Source organism: Urocitellus parryii, chromosome 9 (genome assembly GCF_045843805.1).
Source record: "Urocitellus parryii isolate mUroPar1 chromosome 9, mUroPar1.hap1, whole genome shotgun sequence".
Lineage (NCBI taxonomy): Eukaryota > Metazoa > Chordata > Mammalia > Rodentia > Sciuridae > Urocitellus > Urocitellus parryii.
This window is the reverse complement of record NC_135539.1, coordinates 45,779,306-45,800,806: the sequence shown is the minus strand read 5'-3', so window position 1 is coordinate 45,800,806 and position 21,501 is coordinate 45,779,306. Positions and strand designations below refer to the sequence as shown.

General features: G+C 42.5%; 2 protein-coding genes and 1 pseudogene across 3 annotated transcripts in view; 1 reads left to right on the top strand and 2 right to left on the bottom strand.

The window, feature by feature from the left end:
• The first annotated feature begins 974 nt into the window (after nt 1–974).
• On the top strand, nt 975–9,942 carry LOC144257044 (putative cartilage matrix-associated protein). 2 transcript variants are annotated; one of them, XM_077802997.1, is made up of 5 exons: nt 975–1,032; nt 1,434–1,499; nt 1,601–1,696; nt 6,053–6,151; nt 9,905–9,942. In XM_077802997.1, exons 1-5 carry the CDS (start codon nt 975–977, stop codon nt 9,940–9,942), a joined length of 357 nt encoding a protein of 118 aa, XP_077659123.1. The 2 variants fall into 2 exon arrangements, with proteins under 2 accessions (XP_077659123.1, XP_077659124.1); XM_077802998.1 differs by lacking the exon at nt 1,434–1,499.
• A 4,395-nt stretch (nt 9,943–14,337) lies between these two features.
• On the bottom strand, nt 14,338–15,313 carry LOC144256990 (small ribosomal subunit protein eS27-like pseudogene; annotated as a pseudogene).
• A 4,031-nt stretch (nt 15,314–19,344) lies between these two features.
• Nucleotides 19,345–21,501, bottom strand: part of LOC144256989 (protein MCM10 homolog) — a 32,317-nt gene continuing 30,160 nt past the window's right edge. The window contains exons 18-19 of the mRNA XM_077802920.1: nt 20,249–20,291; nt 19,345–19,781 (exon numbers count right to left, since the gene is read on the bottom strand). Of these exons, the coding sequence (XP_077659046.1) occupies nt 19,698–19,781; nt 20,249–20,291 (127 nt within the window). The 3' untranslated portion in view covers nt 19,345–19,697. The remainder of the gene's footprint in view (nt 19,782–20,248; nt 20,292–21,501) is intronic.

Here is a 21,501-nt window from a genome sequence, read left to right as displayed (position 1 = left end):
TCCGATGGGCATGGGCTGGGGTTTGCGTCTAGTGATGGTCGCCATTGAAAAGTTTCTCCACAATGCCCAGGGGATAATTCTTCAGCAGGTAACAAAGTACTGATGAAGGTCATAATAAATGGCAATGGCAGGAACAAGCCACCATAGGGGCTGGGCTCTGATGCCCCACAGAGCTCTGATTTCCTCACTGATCCCATTTCTAGGGACCAGTTCTTTCCCACATGGGCGTGGTGAGTGTGATTTGTGTGGTTCTGAAGAAGTGTGCCTAAAAGTGGTTCTTTTCCAATGCCGTACCCCTCCTTCTCTGCAGGGGAAGCTTGACCCACTCTCTTCCTCTATGTCTCCAAGGGGCTCTAGGACTCCCAAGGCTAGGGTTCCATGCTTTGCTTGGCAGCAATCACCAGCTGGGGACAATGTGTCAAGGGAGGGAGTTGTCTTGTTTTCACCAGAATGACCCACGTGTCTGTGTGTTACCTGGATGACTGTTCTGGACACCATGGTCCCACCTTGCCTGGCATTTGAATAAGGATTTCCCAGTGCTACCCTCTTCCTCCCTGCTCTCGTGTGCTCAGGACTTGGAGTCTAGGGTCCCAACCTTCCTGAAGCAGATGCCAGGAGTTCTTTGAAACATGCCCTTGGTCTCTGGAGTCCTGAATCTTAGGCTGAGCCTTCTCAATAGCAACTCTTTGGGATGTTGGACAGGCCACTTCAAAACTGTCCCATCCAGGGCCCCTGACTACAAATTTTGCTTCTGTAGAGGTTTGCCAGGCGCCAAAAACATCTCTGGTGCTCCAGTCAGGAAGAGCCAAAGGAAACTGCAGCCAGGACCCCTCCCACCCTCTCCCAGTGGCATCCTGGCCTCCTGCCTCTCTCTTCCTTCCCTCTTGCCTGTCCTGCCTGACTCAGAGTGAGGACCAGGCGGAAGTCAGCATCAGCAGCATTAGGAGCTGCAGAGAGACTCAGCTTCTACAAAGATGACTTGGCGACAGGTGCTTCTCCTGTCCTGCCTCTCGGCCGTGGTGCTCCTGTCTAGTGAGTATATGGGAGGGTTAAGGGGGACTGTGTTATCTACATAATAGGTAAGACTTACCTTCCACAGGTAAGTGCTCTCAGCTGGCACAGAGAGGCCATTCTTGGTGTGTGTGTGTGTGTGTGTGAGAGAGAGAGAGAGAGAGAGAGAGAGAGAGAGAGAGAGAGAGAGAGAGAGAGAGAAAGAGAGAGAGAAATATAGCAAAGAAAGAAAAAATCAGGAAACACTGTAGTTTGCCTCATGGGTTCCTAGGGAGATTGGCCCCATACCTGGCATGTGATGGACAGAGGACCCCACATGAGGCCTGGCAAGCCACTAAGCCTAGAAGGACTATTGAGGCCTTGCTCAGGGCCTGGGCTCCCCTCCAATGCTGGAGCCTTCCCTCTGTGATCTTGTCCTCCAGTGCTGCGGGAGGGGACCAGCGCATCAGTGGGCAGCCCTCAGGAAGCGGGAGAAGAAGCCCAGGAAGGTGAGTCTGGGGACAACCCTTGGGTGCAGGGCAGGTGGAGCCCACTCCCCCAACATCCCTGCCCCCAGTGCTGGTTGTGACAGGCCTCTCTTGGGTTTCAGGTGTGAAACTGAAGATTTTCATGCAGGAATCAGATGCCTCAAATTTCCTCAAGAGGCACAGAAAGCGGTCCCCCAAATCCCGAGATGAGGTCAATGGTAAGGATGCTGAGTGGTCTCTTACCACCACAGGGGATTAAGGGTTGCAGCAAAGCCCTTGAACATCAGGATGACTGTAGCTCTGAAGTGGAAATTATACTACTTCCTTGATGGTGGGTCACATATTGGGGCAAATGCATTGCTAGGGTGAGGACCAAAAAGGAACAGTGATGCATCAAATGTATCTAAAAATTGTGAAATGCATCCCTGCTTCAGAAAGTGAAAAATGTAAAGGAGGAAATGTTCTCTGGTCTAGAAAGCACTTAGCCCTTTAGTGGGTATTTTGGAGTATTGGCAAGGTGCACAGTAGAGCAACAGAATCACATGTAGGAAAAGATCCCAGGGGACAAGTGTGCTGAGAAATGTGGGCTTAGTGACAGCTCTGTTGCTAAGTGGCCTCAGCCACTTCCTGTCTGTGGTCCTAATTCCCTTACTTATAAGCCTCTGAACAAACTGTGTTTAGCCAGCTGTGCTTTCTTGAAGCTTTATTTGCAGTGCAGTTGGTGAGCACGTCTCCCTAACAGCCTGGGGCCTGGGGTCCACACTGCAGGGCCCTCATGTTCTTAACCTACGGCCTTTGAACGCATTTGAGTTTCCTACCTCTAAACTTGATTCTTCTTAGACTCTGAGCTCAGGCTGTCCTGGCCAAGTTGACTGCTTGATTCTTTCCTTGTGTGTGTGTAGATGAATGAACTCTTTGTATCCCTGAGCATATGCAGTGAGGTGACTTTCTCAGTGAAAATAACAGGATTATTTTCAAATGATGGGAAAGATCAGAGGTGGAAATGCTTAGAGATGAGAATTTTTTTTAATTGGATAAGTGTAGTCAGATTAGTGAAATCTCTAGACCTCACACAATTTGGGATTTAAATTTGGCAAAATCAAAAAACACTGAAAGGCTATGATGGATGTTGGGCCTTTCTTGTGTGAAATCAGAGAAGCAGCTTTCTGCAAATTTCCAGGGGAAAACAGGCAACTTTAAAACAGACAAATATATCTGTCCTCTGAAGCTGACTCAGAAGCATAAGATCCGTGATTAGGCTGAGTTCCCGGACCTTAGGCAGGAGCTCAGTGCCTCAGGCAGTTGTGGGAGGCCCAGGATAGCCAGGTGAACCCCAGGACTGCACGTAAATGCATCTGAGGATACCTCATCGATTCCTATAGATGAATGGGCAGAGCTGACAGAGATCCAGAGGCCCAGGCAGTAAGATCGCAAGTTCTACACCAGCCTGGATGAATTAGCGAGACCCTTTCTCAAAATAAAGACTAAAAGGACTGGTGATGCAGCTCAGTGGTAGAGGATTCCCCAGTACAAAAAAAAGGAAAGAAAATAAAATGAAAAATAAATAGATAAATAAACAAACTTCTGGAGAATCTTTCCAGTGGTCCTTAAGTTGGGAACAAGGAAGGTGGTATTTTGAAGCAATTTGTATTGGAAGCTAAGGAGATGGATAAGTGACTTCTTTAAGTTTCTGAGATCCAGGCTCAATTTACTTTAGGGTGAAAGAGAATCTGAGGGATGCATGTTCTTGGCATATATGCATGTAATGCATAAGGTGATACCTAGCATAGAAACACCATCTTAACTGGGCCTGGTGACATAGCCTGCAATCCCTGCCACTCTGGAAGCTGAAGCAGGAGGATTACAAGTTCCAGGCCAGCCTGGGCAACTTAGGGAGATCCTGTTTCAAAATAAAATAAAAAGGGTAGGGATGTAGCTCAGTGGTAGAGCCCTTGCCTAGCATTGTGCCAATCCCTAGTACCTAAAAACAAACAAACAATCAAGAGTTAAATTGTTCTTCTTTGTTGCTACATCTAACACCCCAAAGGAAGTGCAGGACTATAATCCCAGTGCTCATGAGACTGAGGCAGAAGACTCGGTTGAGTCCAGGAGTTCGGAATCATCATGGACAATACAGTGAGACTCTGTCTCAGAAAAGAGATAGAGGGAGGAAGAGGAGGAGGAGGAGCAGGAGGAGGAGGAGGCAGAGGAGGAGAAGGAGGAGGAGGAGAACAGAAGTAAAAGTCCAGTTTTTGGCACCTCTGAAAATGCAACTTGAGGAACCAAGGAACTTGGGGGTACTCTGGGCAAGTACTAGGAATCTGGTGTTCTAGCTCTAGCTTCAGCTCCACCCCAACAGGCTGTGTAGCTGTGTGACTTCAATGATGTCAATTCACTTCTCTGAGCCTGGATCCCCTCTTGAGAAATATGTGTGGTATGAAGATGGATTGGATCACAAACCCCTTATGCCAGACTAAGGTTTCCTTCAACTGTATAGGCAAAAAGGCAAAAATCTGGGAGAAACAGAAGACTTACCTCAGGGATTCTAAGACCAATTTACAGATATAGTGATTTTTAATCTGAGTTAAATATTATAATTTCAACATAAATAACTCATATTTATAGAATTTACTGATCAATGTAGGCTCCTTGGTTCCAAGAGGGATTTGAGGTGGTTTCTGATGTTACCATTGTGCATAGGAGAACTTGTCATTTCCTGAATGTGGGGTGGCCATGGCCTCCCTTGGTTCCTCTGCTTCCCTCGCCTCCCCCACCTGCTCTTGCACATCACAGTTGTGGGGACAACATGCATGCCTCAGTCCCCCAGGAGATTGTGAGGTTTCTGAGGGGCCTGTTCTTCCTCCAGCAGACATGACCCGCAAGTCTTTGTTGATTTTTCTAGTTGAAGAATGTGCCAGAAGTCCTTGAAAGTAGAGTTCTAGATACTGTTCTCCCAATAAGTCATGTTCTCCAGAGGACCACGGCTCTCATAGAATTTAATTTCACAGCCAAAAGCTCAGTGAAACTTGTTGTTTTTTTTTTTCTTGGTGCTGGGAATTAAAGTCAGGGCTTTATGCACACTGGAAAGCACTCTGCACTGAGCAACACTCCCAGCCCCTGAAACTTGCTTTGAGGGCTCTCTCCTCACCTGGATGACAGGCATCTTAAGTGGAGGGACAGCATCTTTCTTACTTACCTTTGTAATTCCAGCATTCAGTCTATATCCTGGTGTGACAGGTGCTCAAAAATGTTGACTAGACTTGAAGGTATTAATCAACATTAAATTGGATAAGTCCTTCGTGAAGTTTGTTTATTTATTTTTCATTTTCTTCTCTTTCCTTTTTTTCTTTTTCTTTTCTTTTCTTTTTCTTTTTCTTTCTTTCTTTTTTTTTTTTTTTGTACTGAGGAGTCCTCTACCACTGAACTGTATCACCAGTCCTTTTTAGTTTTTATTTTGAGACTGTTAGGTGCAGGGCAGGCTGAACTAAGTTGTCCGCAGGACAGGCTGAACAAATGTTAGCTGCAGGATAACCCATGCACTCAACCCTACATCTAGCCCCTGCCCCACCCCGTCTGCCTGAAGGCAGATGACACTACCTTATGATCCAATCACCATATGCCAACAAGGCAGCTTGCAGATCCAGAGACCCCATTAGATTTGGGCTATAAAAAACTCCCTCCTGCCGGGCCCCTCTCTCTTGCTCTCTCTGTCTCTCTCTCTTGCTCTTGATCTCTCTTTTCTTGCTTTCGCTCTCCCTCTCACTCTCTCCTTTCCTCTTCTCTCTTTGCTCTCTCCCTTCTCTCTTCTCTCTTTCCCTACTCTTTCTTTCTCTTTTTCTCCTCCTTTGCACTGCTGCAATAAAGATCTCTTGGTCGCTTCGAGTGTTGTGGTCACTTTCCTTTCAGAGACAGGGTCTCACTAAGTCATCCAGGCTGGTGTAGAACTTGCGATCTTACTGCCTGGGTCTCTGGATCTCTGGGATGACAGATGTGGGTCACTGTACCCTGCTTGTGGAGTTTATCTCTGATTTCAAGTGCCTAAGTGGCCTGGTGTACTTGGATTATACCACTAACTTGATGACTGGGGCTAACTCACTTTTTCCTCTTGGGGCTTCAATCTCTTCACCTGCAAAATGAGGTGATTTGGCCTGGCATGTTGTGCACATCTGTAATCTCAGTGACTTGGGAGGCTGAGGCTGGAAGATGGCAAATTTGAGGACAGCGTGGGCAACTTAGTGAGACCCTGTCTCAAAATCCAAAAACCAGAAAACAAAACAAAACAAAAAAAGGCGGGGCTGGGGATGGAGCTCAGTAGTAGAGTGCTCCTGGGTTCAATCTCTAGTACTGTTCAAAGAGAGGGGATGTGGCAGGGGGTGGGGGGGAACTGGGTAGGATCATCTCCCAGGTCCTTCCAGTTTAAAGCCTCTGCCAGGAATAAACCATTTCAGTGGAGTCTCCCAACCTAAATACCTCCCAAACCACTTTTAGCTTCTCAGGTAAAATGTTGGTGTTCCCCTAAATGTGAGCCCTCAATGCCCCTCTCTTGGGGGCAACTACCTCTTTTCCTTCCACAGCGGAAAACAGGCAGAAGTTGAGGGCTGATGAGCTACGGAGAGAATATTACGAGGAACAAAGGAACGAAATTGAGAACTTTGTGGAGGAACAGAAGGATGGTAAGAGTTCTTGCTCATCTGCCATTTATGCCCTGTTTGCCGAGTCTTGACCTTTCATCTCTTGTCAATAGATAAATAGTAGAAAAGGCAAAAGGGCAAGTGTCTCTGACCAAGCAATAATGTACCATGCCCCTGCCCTCAGGGCTCCTTTCTTCCCTCCAGCCTTGCTGGCTGCACCAGGGCTTCAGTAGGGAGTGGGTATGGATGGGGATGAGATAGAGGGAGGCTATATCTCTAAGCCAATGCCTTCCACCAGTGGGATTTGACCTTGCTGTCTAGTGTCATCCACAGCAGACATCTGTAGCAACATTTAATGAGGATCAAACCAGTAGGCCTGATTCTCATTATGTGCTGTTTTCTTTCTTTTTTTGGTATTTCTCAAACTTCAAGATAGAAATGGTCCTGAGCAAGCTCACTTGGTACCTCCTGGTACATATGAGCTTGGACACAGGACCCCGGTTTGGGGTACTTTTGTTAGAGCCAGCTCTTTTGTTTTATCCTGACTCCTTGACTTTGATGGACAGAGGAAGTATGATCCTTGAAGGGCATCCTCCAGTGGAAAGACTACTGCCATCAGGACCCAAGGGCTACAGGCTGTGCCTATAGCCCTTCAGGTGGCATCTGGTTGAGCCCCACAAGCAGGTGTTGGGCTAAGATCCTAGCAAATCAAACTTTAAATTTTTTTTAGTTGTTGATAGACTTTTATTTTTTAAAAAATTATTTATATGCAGTGCTGAACCCAGTGCCTCACACATGCCAGGCAAGTGCACTACCACTGAGCTCCAGCCCCAGCCCCCAAATCAAACTTTTTTGGGAAGATACTGTGAAAAACTCAGGCTGTCCTAGCTTAGAGGCCAATGCTTATTACCTTGGTGGACAGCTTGGGAAGAGCTGTCTTAGTTTTAAGAAATGAAAATATGATTTTTAGTCATACTACTCATCATAATTTTTTTTGTGTGTGTATTTGTGTGTGTGATTTTTTAAAAAGTTTCAGGTCCAAATCTCTAGCACATGGGTAGAAATAATTTGCTGTTTTCTTTTTCATGATGAATTACGAAGGAGGTTAGGTACCTATAGGATGATGTGTCTTTTTGGAGGATGCTAAGATCAGGGTCCTCAGGCTTCATCCACAGAGATGGAGAGGCCATTTTTAGAATAGGCCACAGGTCTTTGGGAACTGAAGTTATAGAAGCTGTTGGTGCAGAACACTTGTTCTGCCAGGTACTGTGCTGAACCATCTAACCACTACAAGCTTCATCTGAGACAGGACTTGTGAGTTTCATTTTAGAATTTGGAAAACAGGCTTAGAAAGGACACATGAATACCCAAGGTGACATACTAACAGGCTAACTAACGTAACAGGAGCAGGTCTAGCCTGTTTGAGGATAAAGTTCTGAAAAATGTGGAACTCTTCTCAAAATTTCTTTCTTTTCCAGAACAACTGTTGCTATGGCCTGGTTGCCTGGGGCCATGTTCAAAATCTCCATCTTCTGGGATTTTTTATGAGGCCCGTGACATTCCCCTTTCATAACCCTGGCTTTAGTTAGCTGTCTTATCTGACAAAGCCACGTGTTCTAAGAATAATTAATAGCAGTTGAATGTTCAACCTTTTTCAAGGTATTTACTTCATGAAAGGGATAGCCAATCAATTTCTATGGCAAAATCACACTCTCAAAGAGGAGTTGGTCCACTGAGCTTGAGCAATGTCTGAAAGGGCTGAAGGCTAATGAATGAGTTCTAGTTCAGGAGTTCCAGTCTATCTCTGGGGTACCAAGTACCTAAGGATATTTTTCAAGGGGAGCACCATCTCCAGGGTCCCATGAAAGGACCATGGTGCCTCAATGTGCAGTGGTAACAGGGCCCTTCCTCCTTGGTCCAGGCATATGGCTCTCACAGGTGCTAAGGGGCAGAGGGACATCCATTTTGTCCATACCACCAGTTTGTCCTATTAGCCCAAGGCCATAGAGAATGCCACTTTCATTCGCACCAGAATCAAGTTCATAAACTTTTTGGAGAAGTTCACATTTGAGACAATAGAGGCAAGGAAGACATTTTAAATTTTTAAACCTCGACATCATCTTCTGCCAGTATTTCCATCCTCCCAATATTTTTCACAAATTCTTTTCTTAAAAACAAAACAAAAACAAAAACAAAATAAACAACTAGCATGGTGGCATATGTCTATAATCCCAGTGGCTCCAGAGGCTGACGCAGGAGGATCACATGTTCAAAGCTAGCCTCAGCAATTTAGCAAGGTCCTGTCTCAAAGGAAATGTAAAAAAGGATGGGGATGTGGCTCAATGGTTAAACACCCTGGGTTCAATCCCCAGTACCGAAAACAAACAAACAAAAAACCCAAAACAACCTTGTGGTAAAATAGAGATAAGGTAAAATTTGCCATTTAAACCAATGCTAAGTATACAGGTTCATGACATTTAGTACATTCATACTATTGTGCAACTATTACCACTAGTTCCAAATGGTTTCATTATTCCAAACAGGAACTCTGTACCCATTATATAATAACTGTCCATTCTTCCTTCCCCCTAATCTTGGTAACCTCCATTATATTTTTTGTATTCATGAATTTTCCTTTCTAGATATTTCATATAAATGGAGGACACAGTATTTTGTCTCATTATGCATGGTCTATTTCATTTAGCACAATGTTTTCAAAGTTTATCGATGTTGTGACATGTATCCATTTATTTCTTTTTATAGCTGAATACTTTCTCTTATGCATGTTTACATACGTATTTGTTTATATATCCCCATAAATAACACATTTTGTTTATCCATTCATCTGTGGGTGGACATTTGGGTCGTTTCCACTTTTGAGTGACTGTAAATGTTGTTGCTGTGAGCATTCCTATATGTACACTTATCTGAGACTCTGTTTTCAATTCTCTTGAGTATAAGTCTAGGAATAGAATTGCTGGATAACGTGGTAATTTTATTAACTTTTGGAGGAGTCTCACTCACCCTTTTCAAATATTGGAGGTCTTATGATATCTGCTAGTGACTTAATTGCAATTAATGGTAGCAGGCATCTTGAATTGGCACCAGGAGCCTAATTTTACAATTACACAAAGGTGTTGTCTGGAAACATATCTGACCAAACACAAATAAAATTACAGATTTCTTAACTCATTAAAAACTTTCTTTGTCCCTTTTCAGCCTTTTACTATGAAATACTTCAAACATATGGAAAAGGATCAGGTTAATGAGCCCCATAGAGCCAGTTATGTAAGTTTTCCCACTTTTAGTTCATCCATCCTTTTTCCAGTTAGTTTTAAAAATGGAAATTTATCTTTGAAGCTTAGAAAATACAGAATGGTATAGAGGAGAAAAGCTGTAATAATTCTGTCATTCCAGATCCACAATAATTTCCATCCAGGAGCTTTTCAAGGCACAGTGCTTGGTCTCTGTGTTACCATATTGTTACTTTTAGTGCTTCAGTTGTCATCTCTTTGAGCCAGTGGCTGCATAGGCTCTTCCCCACATAGGCAAAGAGTTCAGATGCCAGACACTGGTCTCAATTCTACCAGCAGCCAGCTGTGTGGCTCTGATCCACAAATGGAGGCCGCTGGACTCACATTCTCAGGTCCCTTCCAGCTCTGATCTTGGATGTCTCCAGGGCTCATAGGCACACTTGACTCATGTCACCTCAGGGTGGGCCATTCGGGCTGATGGCTGCTTGTTTTCAGGTCAGAGTCCCCTTCATCCTCATGTGACTTCATCTTTCCTCTCCAGAGCAGGAAGAGAGGAGACGGGAGGCCGTGGAGCAGTGACGGCAGTGGCATTATGATGGGCTGTACCCTTCCTATCTCTACAAGGGCCACCGCATCTGACCCCATCCTGAAGCAACCCAGGAAGACAGAGCATGAAACATAGCTGCTCACTCGGGTGTACCAGCACCTCTTTCCACACAAATGCCCTAATAGGGACCTCAGCTTAGGGTGTGCTGTGGTCAACAACCCTGGTAAATACACATGCCTTTCATTCTGATGCATTAAATGTCCTGGCTTTTGCTTTTTTGTGGATGATTTTCCAAGGTGAGCAACCACCTGTGGCTCATCCTAATCCCTAATCTTCATTGGTTTCCCCTCACTTAGTCAGTCTCCAAAGCAGATCTCCTGTCTGATTGGACAGGAGAATCACAGTTAAGAGAGAAATTTTGTGTTTGCTTATAGCTTACAAATAAAACCTCTGACTTAACCATATGTATTATCATCTCAAGTATCCAGTTGAGCAAGGTATAGACTTGATCCCCGCTCCCCGCAGTGACAAGGTTAATGTTGCTGATTTGGTTGTTAGAGTGTCAATCACTCCTCTATTATATCGCAGTAGTTAGTCATGTAAGTGAAAAAAATACTAATACATTTGTTTTGGTAAAAGCCTTCAAAGGATTGCTGAGTCCAGGGACTTCCTTCTTCATCCCACCAAAGAGGGTTAAGGTTCATTCCTGATTTCTTAATTGCACCCTTCAGAAGCCAGAGTTACAGTAAGGCCAGTTATATAAACAAAATGAGAAATCCTTGGTTGACATCATCTCACTTTTCTTCATAGTGTCTTATGTTTGTTTCCCTCTGCTGCCATTAACAGAGTACCACAAACTAGGTGACTTGAATCAATGGAAATCTATTCTCTCACAGTTCTGGAGCTGAAAAGTCTGGAACATTGGTGTTGGCAGGGCCACGTTCCCTCCAGAGCTCTAGGGGTATCCTTCCTTGCTCTTCCTGCATCTGAGGGCACCAGGCATTCCTTGGCATATGGTGGCATGATGCCACCCCACCTCAGCATCATATGGCTGCCTCCCTGTGTGCTTTCACATCATCATCCCTCTCATGTATGTCTCATGTCTCTTCTTCTAAGGACACCAGTTATATTGAATCAAGGCGTCACTCTACTAACTTTGTCCTAACTTGATTAGGACCTAAAAACCCTATTTCCAAATAAGATCCCATTCACAGGGAACGGAGGTTAGGACTCCAATCTATCTTTTGAGGGGCACACAATTCTATCCCTTTCCTCTCAACCACTTTGCTTTCTGGTCCCAGGCTCATCACCCCTATTCCCATTGTTGCTCCCCACTTACATCCAGAAATTGCACACTAAGAATGGCAAGGAGTCAAAAGAACTTAAGTGGGCTCTGGAAGATAAAGAGGACTCTAGGTGAAGAATAAGCACCCACTCTTCCCCAGATTCCCATCTCACCTGTGGGCCCTTGCTTCCCTCATGCCTGGGGTACCTGGTCAGCTAGCCCCCACCTGCTTTTGAGGTTGGGCTTCCAGGGCAATATAGGGTGATTTTATATAAGGGTTGCTGTGAGGAAATTTTACCTTCATGGTGGCAAAATATTCCACCAGAGCTAGGGTGATCTATCAGGTTAGGAGACTTTGTAACAAATTCATGTATTTTTAAGTTAGTTTTTCTAAAAAGCCTAAAGTCTTTAAAAAAGCTCCAATTATTAAGTGATTATGTGCCAGATTACCTCATATTTAACAATCAATTCTATTATTTTCTTCCCACAAACTCCAAGCAAGAGCTAACATGACCTTGGGAAGATGAGGTGGGCAGTGGACAAACTCTCATACTAAATATAGTTTTATCTTTTTTCAGTGCTGGGGACTGAATCTTGGGCCTTGGTCATGCTAAACACATGCTCCATCACTGAGCTCTACCCCCAGTTCTATCATTAAATGCTGTTTGTTGTGCAGGAAGATAGAAGGAACTCTAGGGTTCACAATTTGGAAACTAGAGCTTGAGGACAAGTCAAGTCTCAGCATAAGAAAGGACAAATGGCACTGTTTTTAGTGGTATAACTAAGGAGAATATTTTGAGTTAGTCTTCTTTACCTGTGGCCCAGGTGTACCTTCCAGATACTTCTCTGTTGGATAACAGGTGCTCAGGAATTATCTGTGCTCCTGTTTTCCCTCTAAGGTGTATTTGATATTTATACCATTAGTGGCGGTACTGGGGGGTGAATCTTTGCTCCCTCCACATGTCATTGAACAGGCTAGACTTTGCTCACCCATTTCTTCATCGGTAAGATGGATGAAATGTGAGTTGCAACTTTTATGCATTTCAAACTGGCTGTATCAAACTTCCCTGTGAAGAGGTTAGGTGCTTACTATCACTGGGACATCTTTGCTAGTCTTTTTATAAAGCAAGCAAATTGAGAATATTTGCAGAAAAATTCATGGTTGGGGGCCCTTGAATTATTAACTATTTATGGATCCCCTTGGACCACTGCTGTTAGATTTAATCAAGTCAGACCTAAACAGGTGACTAGCGCTCACTCCTATGCATGATCTGTGTATTTCTACCCTAACACCTTTGGACCTGGTGCAACAGAAAGTTTGTTTAGGAACTATAGTTGCTATAGTTTGGAGTTGGAAAGTCCTCGAAAAGCCCATGTGGTAAAGGACATATCCTCAGCTTGGTGCTATTGGAAGATGGTGGAAACTCTAAGAGGTGAGGCCTAGTGGGAGATCTTCAGTTGTGAACGTGTCCTTGAAGGGGATTGTGGGATCCTAGTCCCTTCCTCTTCCTTTCACTTTCCAGCTACCATGTAGGCAGTTTTGCTCTATTGCATGTCTGCCATGGTGTGCTCCTTGCCCAAAACAATGGGGCCAATCCGTCATGGACTGAAACATGACTGTGAGCCAACATAACCTTTTTCTCCTTATAAGTTGCTTATCTCAGGTATTTGTTATAGAGATGGGAAACTGTCTGAAACCTCATTTCTGTCCACCCTCCCGGAGAGTGTCATTCTGGAAGAAACTGATATAAAATAAAAACTTGGAAATGCCTCGGCTTTTCATTGCTAGTTTTACTGTTACCTGGTGAGACTGATATTACTTGGGAGGGACAAGGATTTCAATGTTTCCAAGCATAAATCTCAACAGGAAGGAGCTCTGCTGCTTGCCTTCCATTGCCCTAGTCTCTGATCCAAACTACAGCAAGCAATCAGTTTGAGTACAACCAAGATGAGGGATGTTCCTTCCTGAACTACTGGTCAAGAGCCACACATGAATCTCATTTGCTTTGTATCCTAGCCCCTAAAATGAGACAGAACTGGAGCATTAGCAAGTTAGTGAGATACACTCCCAGCTCAAGGATATTCTAGGTCTGTTCTTTTGGGGCTGGAGCTCCTCAGCACTTAATCCATATCTAGATTATAAATTCTAAAGCAGCATGTGCCTATTCTAGATTGGCTATCAAGTGAAGTGGGCGAGGGTGAGTCCTCAGCTGGGGTTGGCATGTGAGCACTGGTGTGGGTTTAGCTCAGGTGATCTCAGATTCTGAGTCTGAACTGCAGATTTTCTGGCCAGTGGTACAAGCAAGGATGAACTCTGGCCACATGCAGTTGCCCTTGTGGCTGTTCAGGAGTGTGATGGGCCTTGAGGATCCTACACCTGTAATGCTGGTATTCTAGGACAACAAGGTGCTTTTTAAATAAATTATAGTCGTTCCTTGAAATCTGAGAGGGATCAGTTCTAGGACCCTCCTGGATACCAAAATCTACAGATGTATTCAAGTCCCTTAGGTATATGGCATGAATTTACATGTAACTTGCACATATCCTCTGGTATACTTTGAATCATCTCTAGGTTTATTAAAATATCAAACACAATGTAAATGCCAAGTCAAAACCTCTACTGTATTGTTTGGGGAATAATTACTATATAGACACAATTTTTTGGTCTGAAGTTGGCTCAATCTGTGATTACAGAATCTGTGCATACAGTAGGCCAACAGTATTTTTATTACTGTGCAATAGAAAAAAAAGCAAAGGACTGTTCTTACTTCAGCTGCAAATCAAAAGGAGCCACAATCTGGTTCATATCAGTCAGGATAAAACACCCTATGCCTTCTGGTGAGCCACCTGCCTCTCCCTTTTGCTAGTAAGCAGGTGGATGGTAGCAAATAGATTCTGACTCAGGGCCACACCACACAGCCACCTGCCTGTTGTGTCTGTAGGAAGGAATGTTGGGGCCATACAGATGTCAAAACCAGAATGGTTTGGAGGAGAGACTGTTTAAAAACAGAACAAAGTAAGTTTGTCCTTGCCTCTTCAATGACCAAGCTTGGCAGGTTGGCTCTAAATAAAGAATTCTAGCAGAAAGGGGCTAAATAAGAATTTGATTACTCGCTTGCTCCTATACCTAACAAGGCCTCCATTATACTTCAGGGTTTTCAAATTTGGCCCAGAATTCCTTAGCTAAAATCCAAGCAAAGTCATTTCCTTGGCTGGGAGAAGGATGCCAAAGGTAACATGACCAGGAATTTGAGCAGCCACATTTAATAGGAAATTAATGACAGAAAAATTTGTATTTTTGGACACTGACCTTGTCCAAAGTGTGGCCTTTGGACATTCTTTTGCTTACTCTTCTGTTCTTTTACTACTATCCCGTTGTTCTTAAGGGCTTCCAGGTAAGTGGTTGCAAACAAATTTGTTAAAGATTAAATTTGTTAATTTTTTATCACCAGTTTTACAGAGTGCTCCCCCCCCCCCCCCACCAACCGAATAATACTCTGTAGCTCAGTAAAGTGCGTGCTTAGCATTCTGGAGGCCTTGGGTTTGATTCCCAGAACTAAAAACAAACAAATTGTGCATGTGTGTGTCTGCATGCATTCCAGGGGAAATTTTGTAACTTCTTATCATCTGCCTTTATTTACTTAAGGTTTTTTGAAAAGAGATGATTATTTTTGTGAGTTCCAGAATGATTTTTAGTTTTTGAAGTCTTGATAGGAGAAAGTTTCATTTCTAATTTATTTTCAATGATATTCTAATGCTCCACAAGTTTTCTATAATTTAGAAGTTCTGTTTCAAGCTTGTAAAAGATTTGTCTAAAAGCAAATGGGTTGAATATTAATGTTCTAGTTCACAGTTGATAACTTTGGCATACTCTGTGATCCTATAACATATCAAGACTTAAAAAAAAAAATCCAAAAGATGTCTATTGAGACGATTTCCCGCTCACCTCAACTCAGGGTGCTTTGGGTGCTGCTTCCTCTTGAAGGACCACCCTCCAGTAAGCCTGGCTTTTCTTCCTGTGGGTTGGCAAAGGACAGTGAAATGGGCAACACACAAAACTACCCTTTGTGTGGCTGAAGAATGGTGATCTTACAGCATCCTGGGCCTGTTGCATCCATGGAGGGGGAATAGGGCTCTGTGCCACGTGCTTTCCTCTAAAAAGGGCTGAAGGATATCCTTCGTGAGAGGCATGATATCTTGGGAGGTTTGTCACTGCTGGAAAGCTTTGCCCCTTTCCATATTACCTTTTTTAAAAAGTTAAAGTTTGAATACCTAGCATGTGTGAGGCCCTTGGGTTCGATCCCTAGCACCACACACAGACACACAATGTGAACAGGTAATCTACATACTGCTTTCAAACTTACAAAGGACAGAAAGGAACACAGTAGAAAGTACATCCCTCTTGTCTCCAAAGGAAACCATCATTCCCACATCTTGAGGATCCTGAAGGTAATCTGTGTACACCTAAGAATCTACAGAAACTTTTAATTTTTTAAACGTTAAAATTCATTTTTGTCCAGTAATACCTATTTTACCATTGAACCATTTCTTTTTTATCATATAAAAAAGATGGTTAATTTATAGTTAAGCAGTTTTCAAAAAGTTTCCTACAGGAACAGCAATTTTTGAGGTTTGGGATATGGCTGGAAAATAACTGATATGAAAACTAAAGTGAATATATTTTCTAGACAACTCCTCATTGATTTAGACACCATAATACTTTGGGGTCTTAAATATTACACTAGTGATTCTGAAATCTTTCAGTGTGTAGACTCCTGTCCTTAAATCTTTCCCCAAGTAAAAACAATAACAACAATGTCATTATTATAAAGCACTGGCCTTGCAAAAACAATTTCTTTTTTTGGGGGGGGGTAATACTTGTGATTGAACCCAGGGTCTCACACATGCCAGGAAAGTGTTCTATCACCGAGCTACCTTCCCAATCCCATCTAGTTATTCTCAGGCAGGGGCTTGCTAAATTGTTGATAGGCTTTGAATTTGTAATCCTCCTACATCAGCCTCCCAGGAAGCTGGGATTAGAGGTGTGCACCATGGTGTCCAGCAAGCTTGTGATGTTATCAGTTCATGGTTGATCATTCATGTACTCAGCAGAATTATGGCACCAAGAGGCAAGATATTTAATATTCTGTAAATTTATTTACATGAGAAACAATCTAATTACACCATTAGATTGCTCTCCTGAAGTCATTATTGAAAAAAATAAAACAGTACAGAAAGGACAACCTTTCTTATGCCTTTAACACATGAACAAGTACCTGTCATAGTTTGGATCTTCAGTGTCCCCTAAAGGTCCCTGTGTTAAAGACTTGGGTTCTAGCCTGGTGTGATTGGGATAAATTTTCAGAGGTGGAAAGAGTGGGAGGTCTTGGGTCACTGGGGTTGTGCCACTGAAGAGGACTGTAGGACTCTGGTCTCCTCTTCCTCTTTTTTTGCTTCTCAGCCATGAGTTGGTTTTGCTCCAACATGCAATCCCAACATGATACACTGCCTTGCCACAGGCCCCAAAAGAACGGGGCCACCCATCCTCCAAAACTGAGCCAAAATAAACCCTTTTTCTTTATAAATTGGATATCTCAGGTATTTGTTATAATGATGGAAAACTAACACAGTACCTGAATAACATACAACCAGACAATACTTCCATTTTGAAATATTTGCTAATTATGTAAAAATAAATCAGAATAAAAAACCCAGGAATTTACCAAACCCAGTACTTGAAATGTTCTCTCTCAAGGTCAAACCCACTGTGCTCAGCTGATTACATCACTCTGGGGAATTATAAGAAAAAAACCAGACTATTTTCATAGATCTTCTGCCCAACATTACTCAAAATATTTTCAAGATACTTAATGGTGAAAGAAAGCACTTGTATCCAGAATATACATAACTCAATCCAATAATTAAAAATATATATATAAATGGATGAGTAGACATATGTCATAAAGACACATGAGGCTGGGCGTGGTGGCTAAAGCCTATAATCCCAGCAGCTTGGGAAGCTAAGGCAGAGGGACTGCAAGTTCAAAGCCAGCCTCAGCAACTTAGCAAGGCCCTGAGCAACTCAGCAAGACTCTGTCTCAAAATAAAAAGGTGTAGGGATTTAGCTCTATGGTTAAGTGGCCTGGAGTTAAAAAAACAAAAACCAAAAACAAAACAAGGACATGAATGGACAGTACATGAAAAGATGCTCAAATAGTATTGGTTACCAGGGAAATGCAAACCAAACCATAATAAGATGCCACTACACACGCATCAGAATGGCTAAAAAGATAATATCAGGTATTGGGACAGTGGAGCAAACGGAACCCTTGCACATTACCAGTTGGTGTATAAAATGGTACAACCACTTTGGAAAACAACTTGGCAGTTTCTTATGAAGCTTCCCATATAACCCAGAAATTCCACTCCTACGTGTTTGCCTGAGACACAAAAAATACTTCTATTGCTAAAATAATTTTAGCAGCTTTATTCATGATAGCCCCAAATTAGGGACAATCCAATCCATTATGAATATCAACAGGTGAATAAACAAACCATTTACAGGGAAGCCAGCAATAAAAAAGAAAAAAAAAACATTGATAACACACTGTAATATGGATAAATTTAAAAAATTATGCCACGTGAAAGAAGCCAGATACCAAAGTATGTCCTGTAAAATTCCATTTATCTGAAACTAGAATATAAATCTGTAGGGGCTGGGATGCAAATTGATTGGCAAGTGGTTCAAGGCTACCTTTTGGAGGAGAAAGTAACATCTTGCTTTAGGTTTGTGGTGTGGCTACATGGGTATAAACACTTGTTCAAATTTTTCAACTGTACACCTTAGGTATGTGCCTTTTACTGTATGTAATCTATACCTTAATATAATTGATTTAAAAAAATATTGTTAGCTAAGTCTTTGCTTAAGAAACCTTGCTATGGCTGGGGTTGTAGCTCAGTGGTAGAGTGCTTGCATCACATGCATGAGGCCCTGAGTTCAATCCTCAGCACCACTTAAAAATAAACAAATAAAAATAAAGATATTGTATCCATCTACAACTAAAACAAAAGAAAACAAAAAACCACAATTAAAACAAACAACAAAAAAAGAAACCTTACTAAACTTGGTTCAAATAAGTCTCAACCCTTATTTCTAAATTACTTAACCAATTTCTAATCTGCAAAATAGAGTATACCTGATCTGGTCGTGTTTGAGGAAATACTATATAGTCATTGGTTATTTGTGGTTCAATGTTTGCAAATTCACCTAATTTGATTTATAGCTTCTAAATCAGTTCTTCAAGTGCTTTTGTGATGACTTGCATGCAGAGTAACATGTTCCTTATTGAGGATAGTCCAACAGTGTAGCCACATTTTTCATTTTCAAAATTTCTAGGCCTTTTTCACAAATTGTCGTCAACCTAATAAGCTAACTGATCTCTTCTACCTTTAATGCCACTTAGTTTGTTGCTACTAGTGACATACCTAAGCAAACAGATCTGTGCTCCAGATTAGAACAAATAAACAAATGTCATCAGACATTAATTAACCTGCTATAAACAGCATCAAGCTTTTCTTTTATCATGAACTTTTCCACAGAAATCCAGTCCATGCACTCTCTTCCTTGTCCAATGTGAAGCTTTTCATATTTTAGGTTCCCTTTGGGGAAAATTCTACACCAGCCATTCAGAAGTGCCTTATTTGCTATTCTGAATGGTTTTTACCTAAAATACTTGTTTTATTTTTGTTGTTTTGAAAGGGAAAACATTTTTATGATTATAAAACTCAATGAAAGGTGATTTTCTATTAAAAAGCCAAGTTTTTTTTTCCTTCAAAAGGAAAAATGCACAACAAGAGTACCAAAACCAACCAAACAACCCCCCCCCCCAATAAAACCAAACCAACCAACCAACCAAACAAAAACTATTGTAAAAATTATAATCTCCACACCAAGTTCTCCATAAAGGACAAACGGTTACTGCTCAACCCTGCTCCAATGGCCTGTGATGACACAATACCCTACTAATGACAGGTTAAAAAAAATTTAACAACTGTTAGGTTTGCATGAAAGCATTTAATACATGTTGATAAACAGGATTAAAAGACTGATCTCATTAGGAATGTTTTCAAGGTCTACAAGTTCCCCCACCTGTGCTGTACCCCTGGCCCACCCACTCATTGCTCAATGTTCTAAAACACCTCAAAGGAAAGCCCTCCAAGATTTAGTGTAACTAAGGAGTAACTCCAAAAATTTATGTGAATGCAGTAATGCGGTCATCTAAGCTCAGGATATCTTGATTTTCCACCTGTAAGTCAAAGTTATATTTGGTGTAAAATTAATACAACAGAGGAAAGTAATTAAGGAAAGTGGATGGGCTTATTAACAAGTTTTTGTTTCTAATGGTGTCAATCAGAAACATGGGCAAAGCAGAGCCAGTCCCTTGCTTTTCCAGACTCACAAGAAGCAAGACAGATTGTGAAAAAAAATATCTGAAGTTAGGGTCATTTAAGGCTATTCAGAAATTTAGCATGTTCTTCTCCTCTTGGCAATAGGGTTTCTCCTCCAATCTTTGGACCAGTCTTTTCCTAGAAAAATGAGAGTACTTAATAAGAACAGGTTTAACATTATTTCCCTGGATCACTAAAATGAGTCACAAATTAACACTGAAGTAATCCACCTCTATAGTTGGATCTAATATGTACCCCAAAGACCCACATGTTTAAGACTTGGTTCTCAGCATGGCACTGCTGGAGGTGTGGAACTTTTAAACAGGTGGGGCAAAACAGGAGGTCGTAGGTCATTGGGGTTGTGCCTTTGAAGGGACTATGGAACCCAGGCCTCTTCTATTTCATTCCTAGCCTTGAGGTAAATGGACCTCCTCTGCTATGTATTCTCACCACAATGTGCAGTTTTACCACAGGCCCCAAAACAATGGGGCCAACTAGCCATGGATTCAAATCCCTAAAACTGAGCTGAAATAAATCTTTCCTCTTTTTCAGTTGATTAGCACAGTGGTTTGTTACAGTAACAGAAAGCTTATGAAAACACCTACCTTTAGCATTCCATCTCGTTCCCATTTGTAGAGGCCACAATTACTGAAAGAGAAAAGATGGATTTACTCAGTGATGAGGTATATGCCAACACACTTAAATACAATGGGGCTTACTGTGTAATTAAAGAGAAAAAAAACAATAGGAAATTATCTATGTACTTTTAAGGTGGGGATGGGGTAAGAGAAAAAGAAAACAACAAGAAAAACAACAAAAACCATAAAAGTACAAAGCTGTGAGATTAAAAAAAATTCGCTAATGATTCAACTTATAAATCAATAGTTTGGGAATATACTTGCAATGATTAAAATTATATGGGACTGCTCTCGCTCTCCACTGAGCCAGCTGCCCGAAGGAAGCTGAATTTGTGCTGCAGTTTGGCGAAGACTCCCACATAAATGGCTTGAGGAAGTTCAGCAGAGGAGAGATAATGAAAAAAGATCGAAGATAGTGAAGTAGAGAAGAACTTGTTACTGGTGTAGTGAAGTAGAGAAGAACTTGTTACTGGCGTGACTCTCTGTGAGTGGTCGGACACTTTTCAGCATAGGAGCCCCCATTCACAAATTTAAGCTTCATGGAGCTTGTGACAGGATTTTAAACAGTGGTTTGTTACAAGGGCAGCCAAAAATGCAAGAAGTAGCTCTGTGCACAGAAGCCGGCCAGCAGCAGCGCAGCCTGGGAACCAGTCTGGCTGCATAGAGACACAGGCTCACAGATCCTTTAAAATCAGAGTGCACCAGACTTCGACCCAGGTCACTGCAGGGCACCAGACTGAGGACAGAACTCGAGGCATAGTGGATAAACATCCTAGACCCCCACACCTCACCGGACACCCTGGTGCCCAAACGGGCGGTTGCCATCTTGGAAAAATCTACCGCATCAGCTTTTGGCGGATGTAGCAGAACATCGAGATTAGCTAATGAACAGGTGTGTGATACCCAGCTGTGATAACTCAAAACCTTTTTTGCCAGCTCTCAGTGGGCATGAATTTCAGAGCCGAGTGAAACTGAAAAGGTGCCAGATCTCGCCCTCCCTCCAGCTGTGATAACCTGAAACCTTTCTCTCCAACTCTTGGTGGGCATGGCTATCAGAGAGAATACAGACAGAACAGGTTGCTGGTTTCCAACTCCCCCTCTCCACAGCTGTGAAGACCTGGTAACTCCCCAACACAGAGGTAGCCCCCAGTTGATCAGGAGCGCGGGGAGGCCAGGGCGCCCTAAGTCCAGAGTAACCCAGGGCTGCAGAAAAGAGTCCC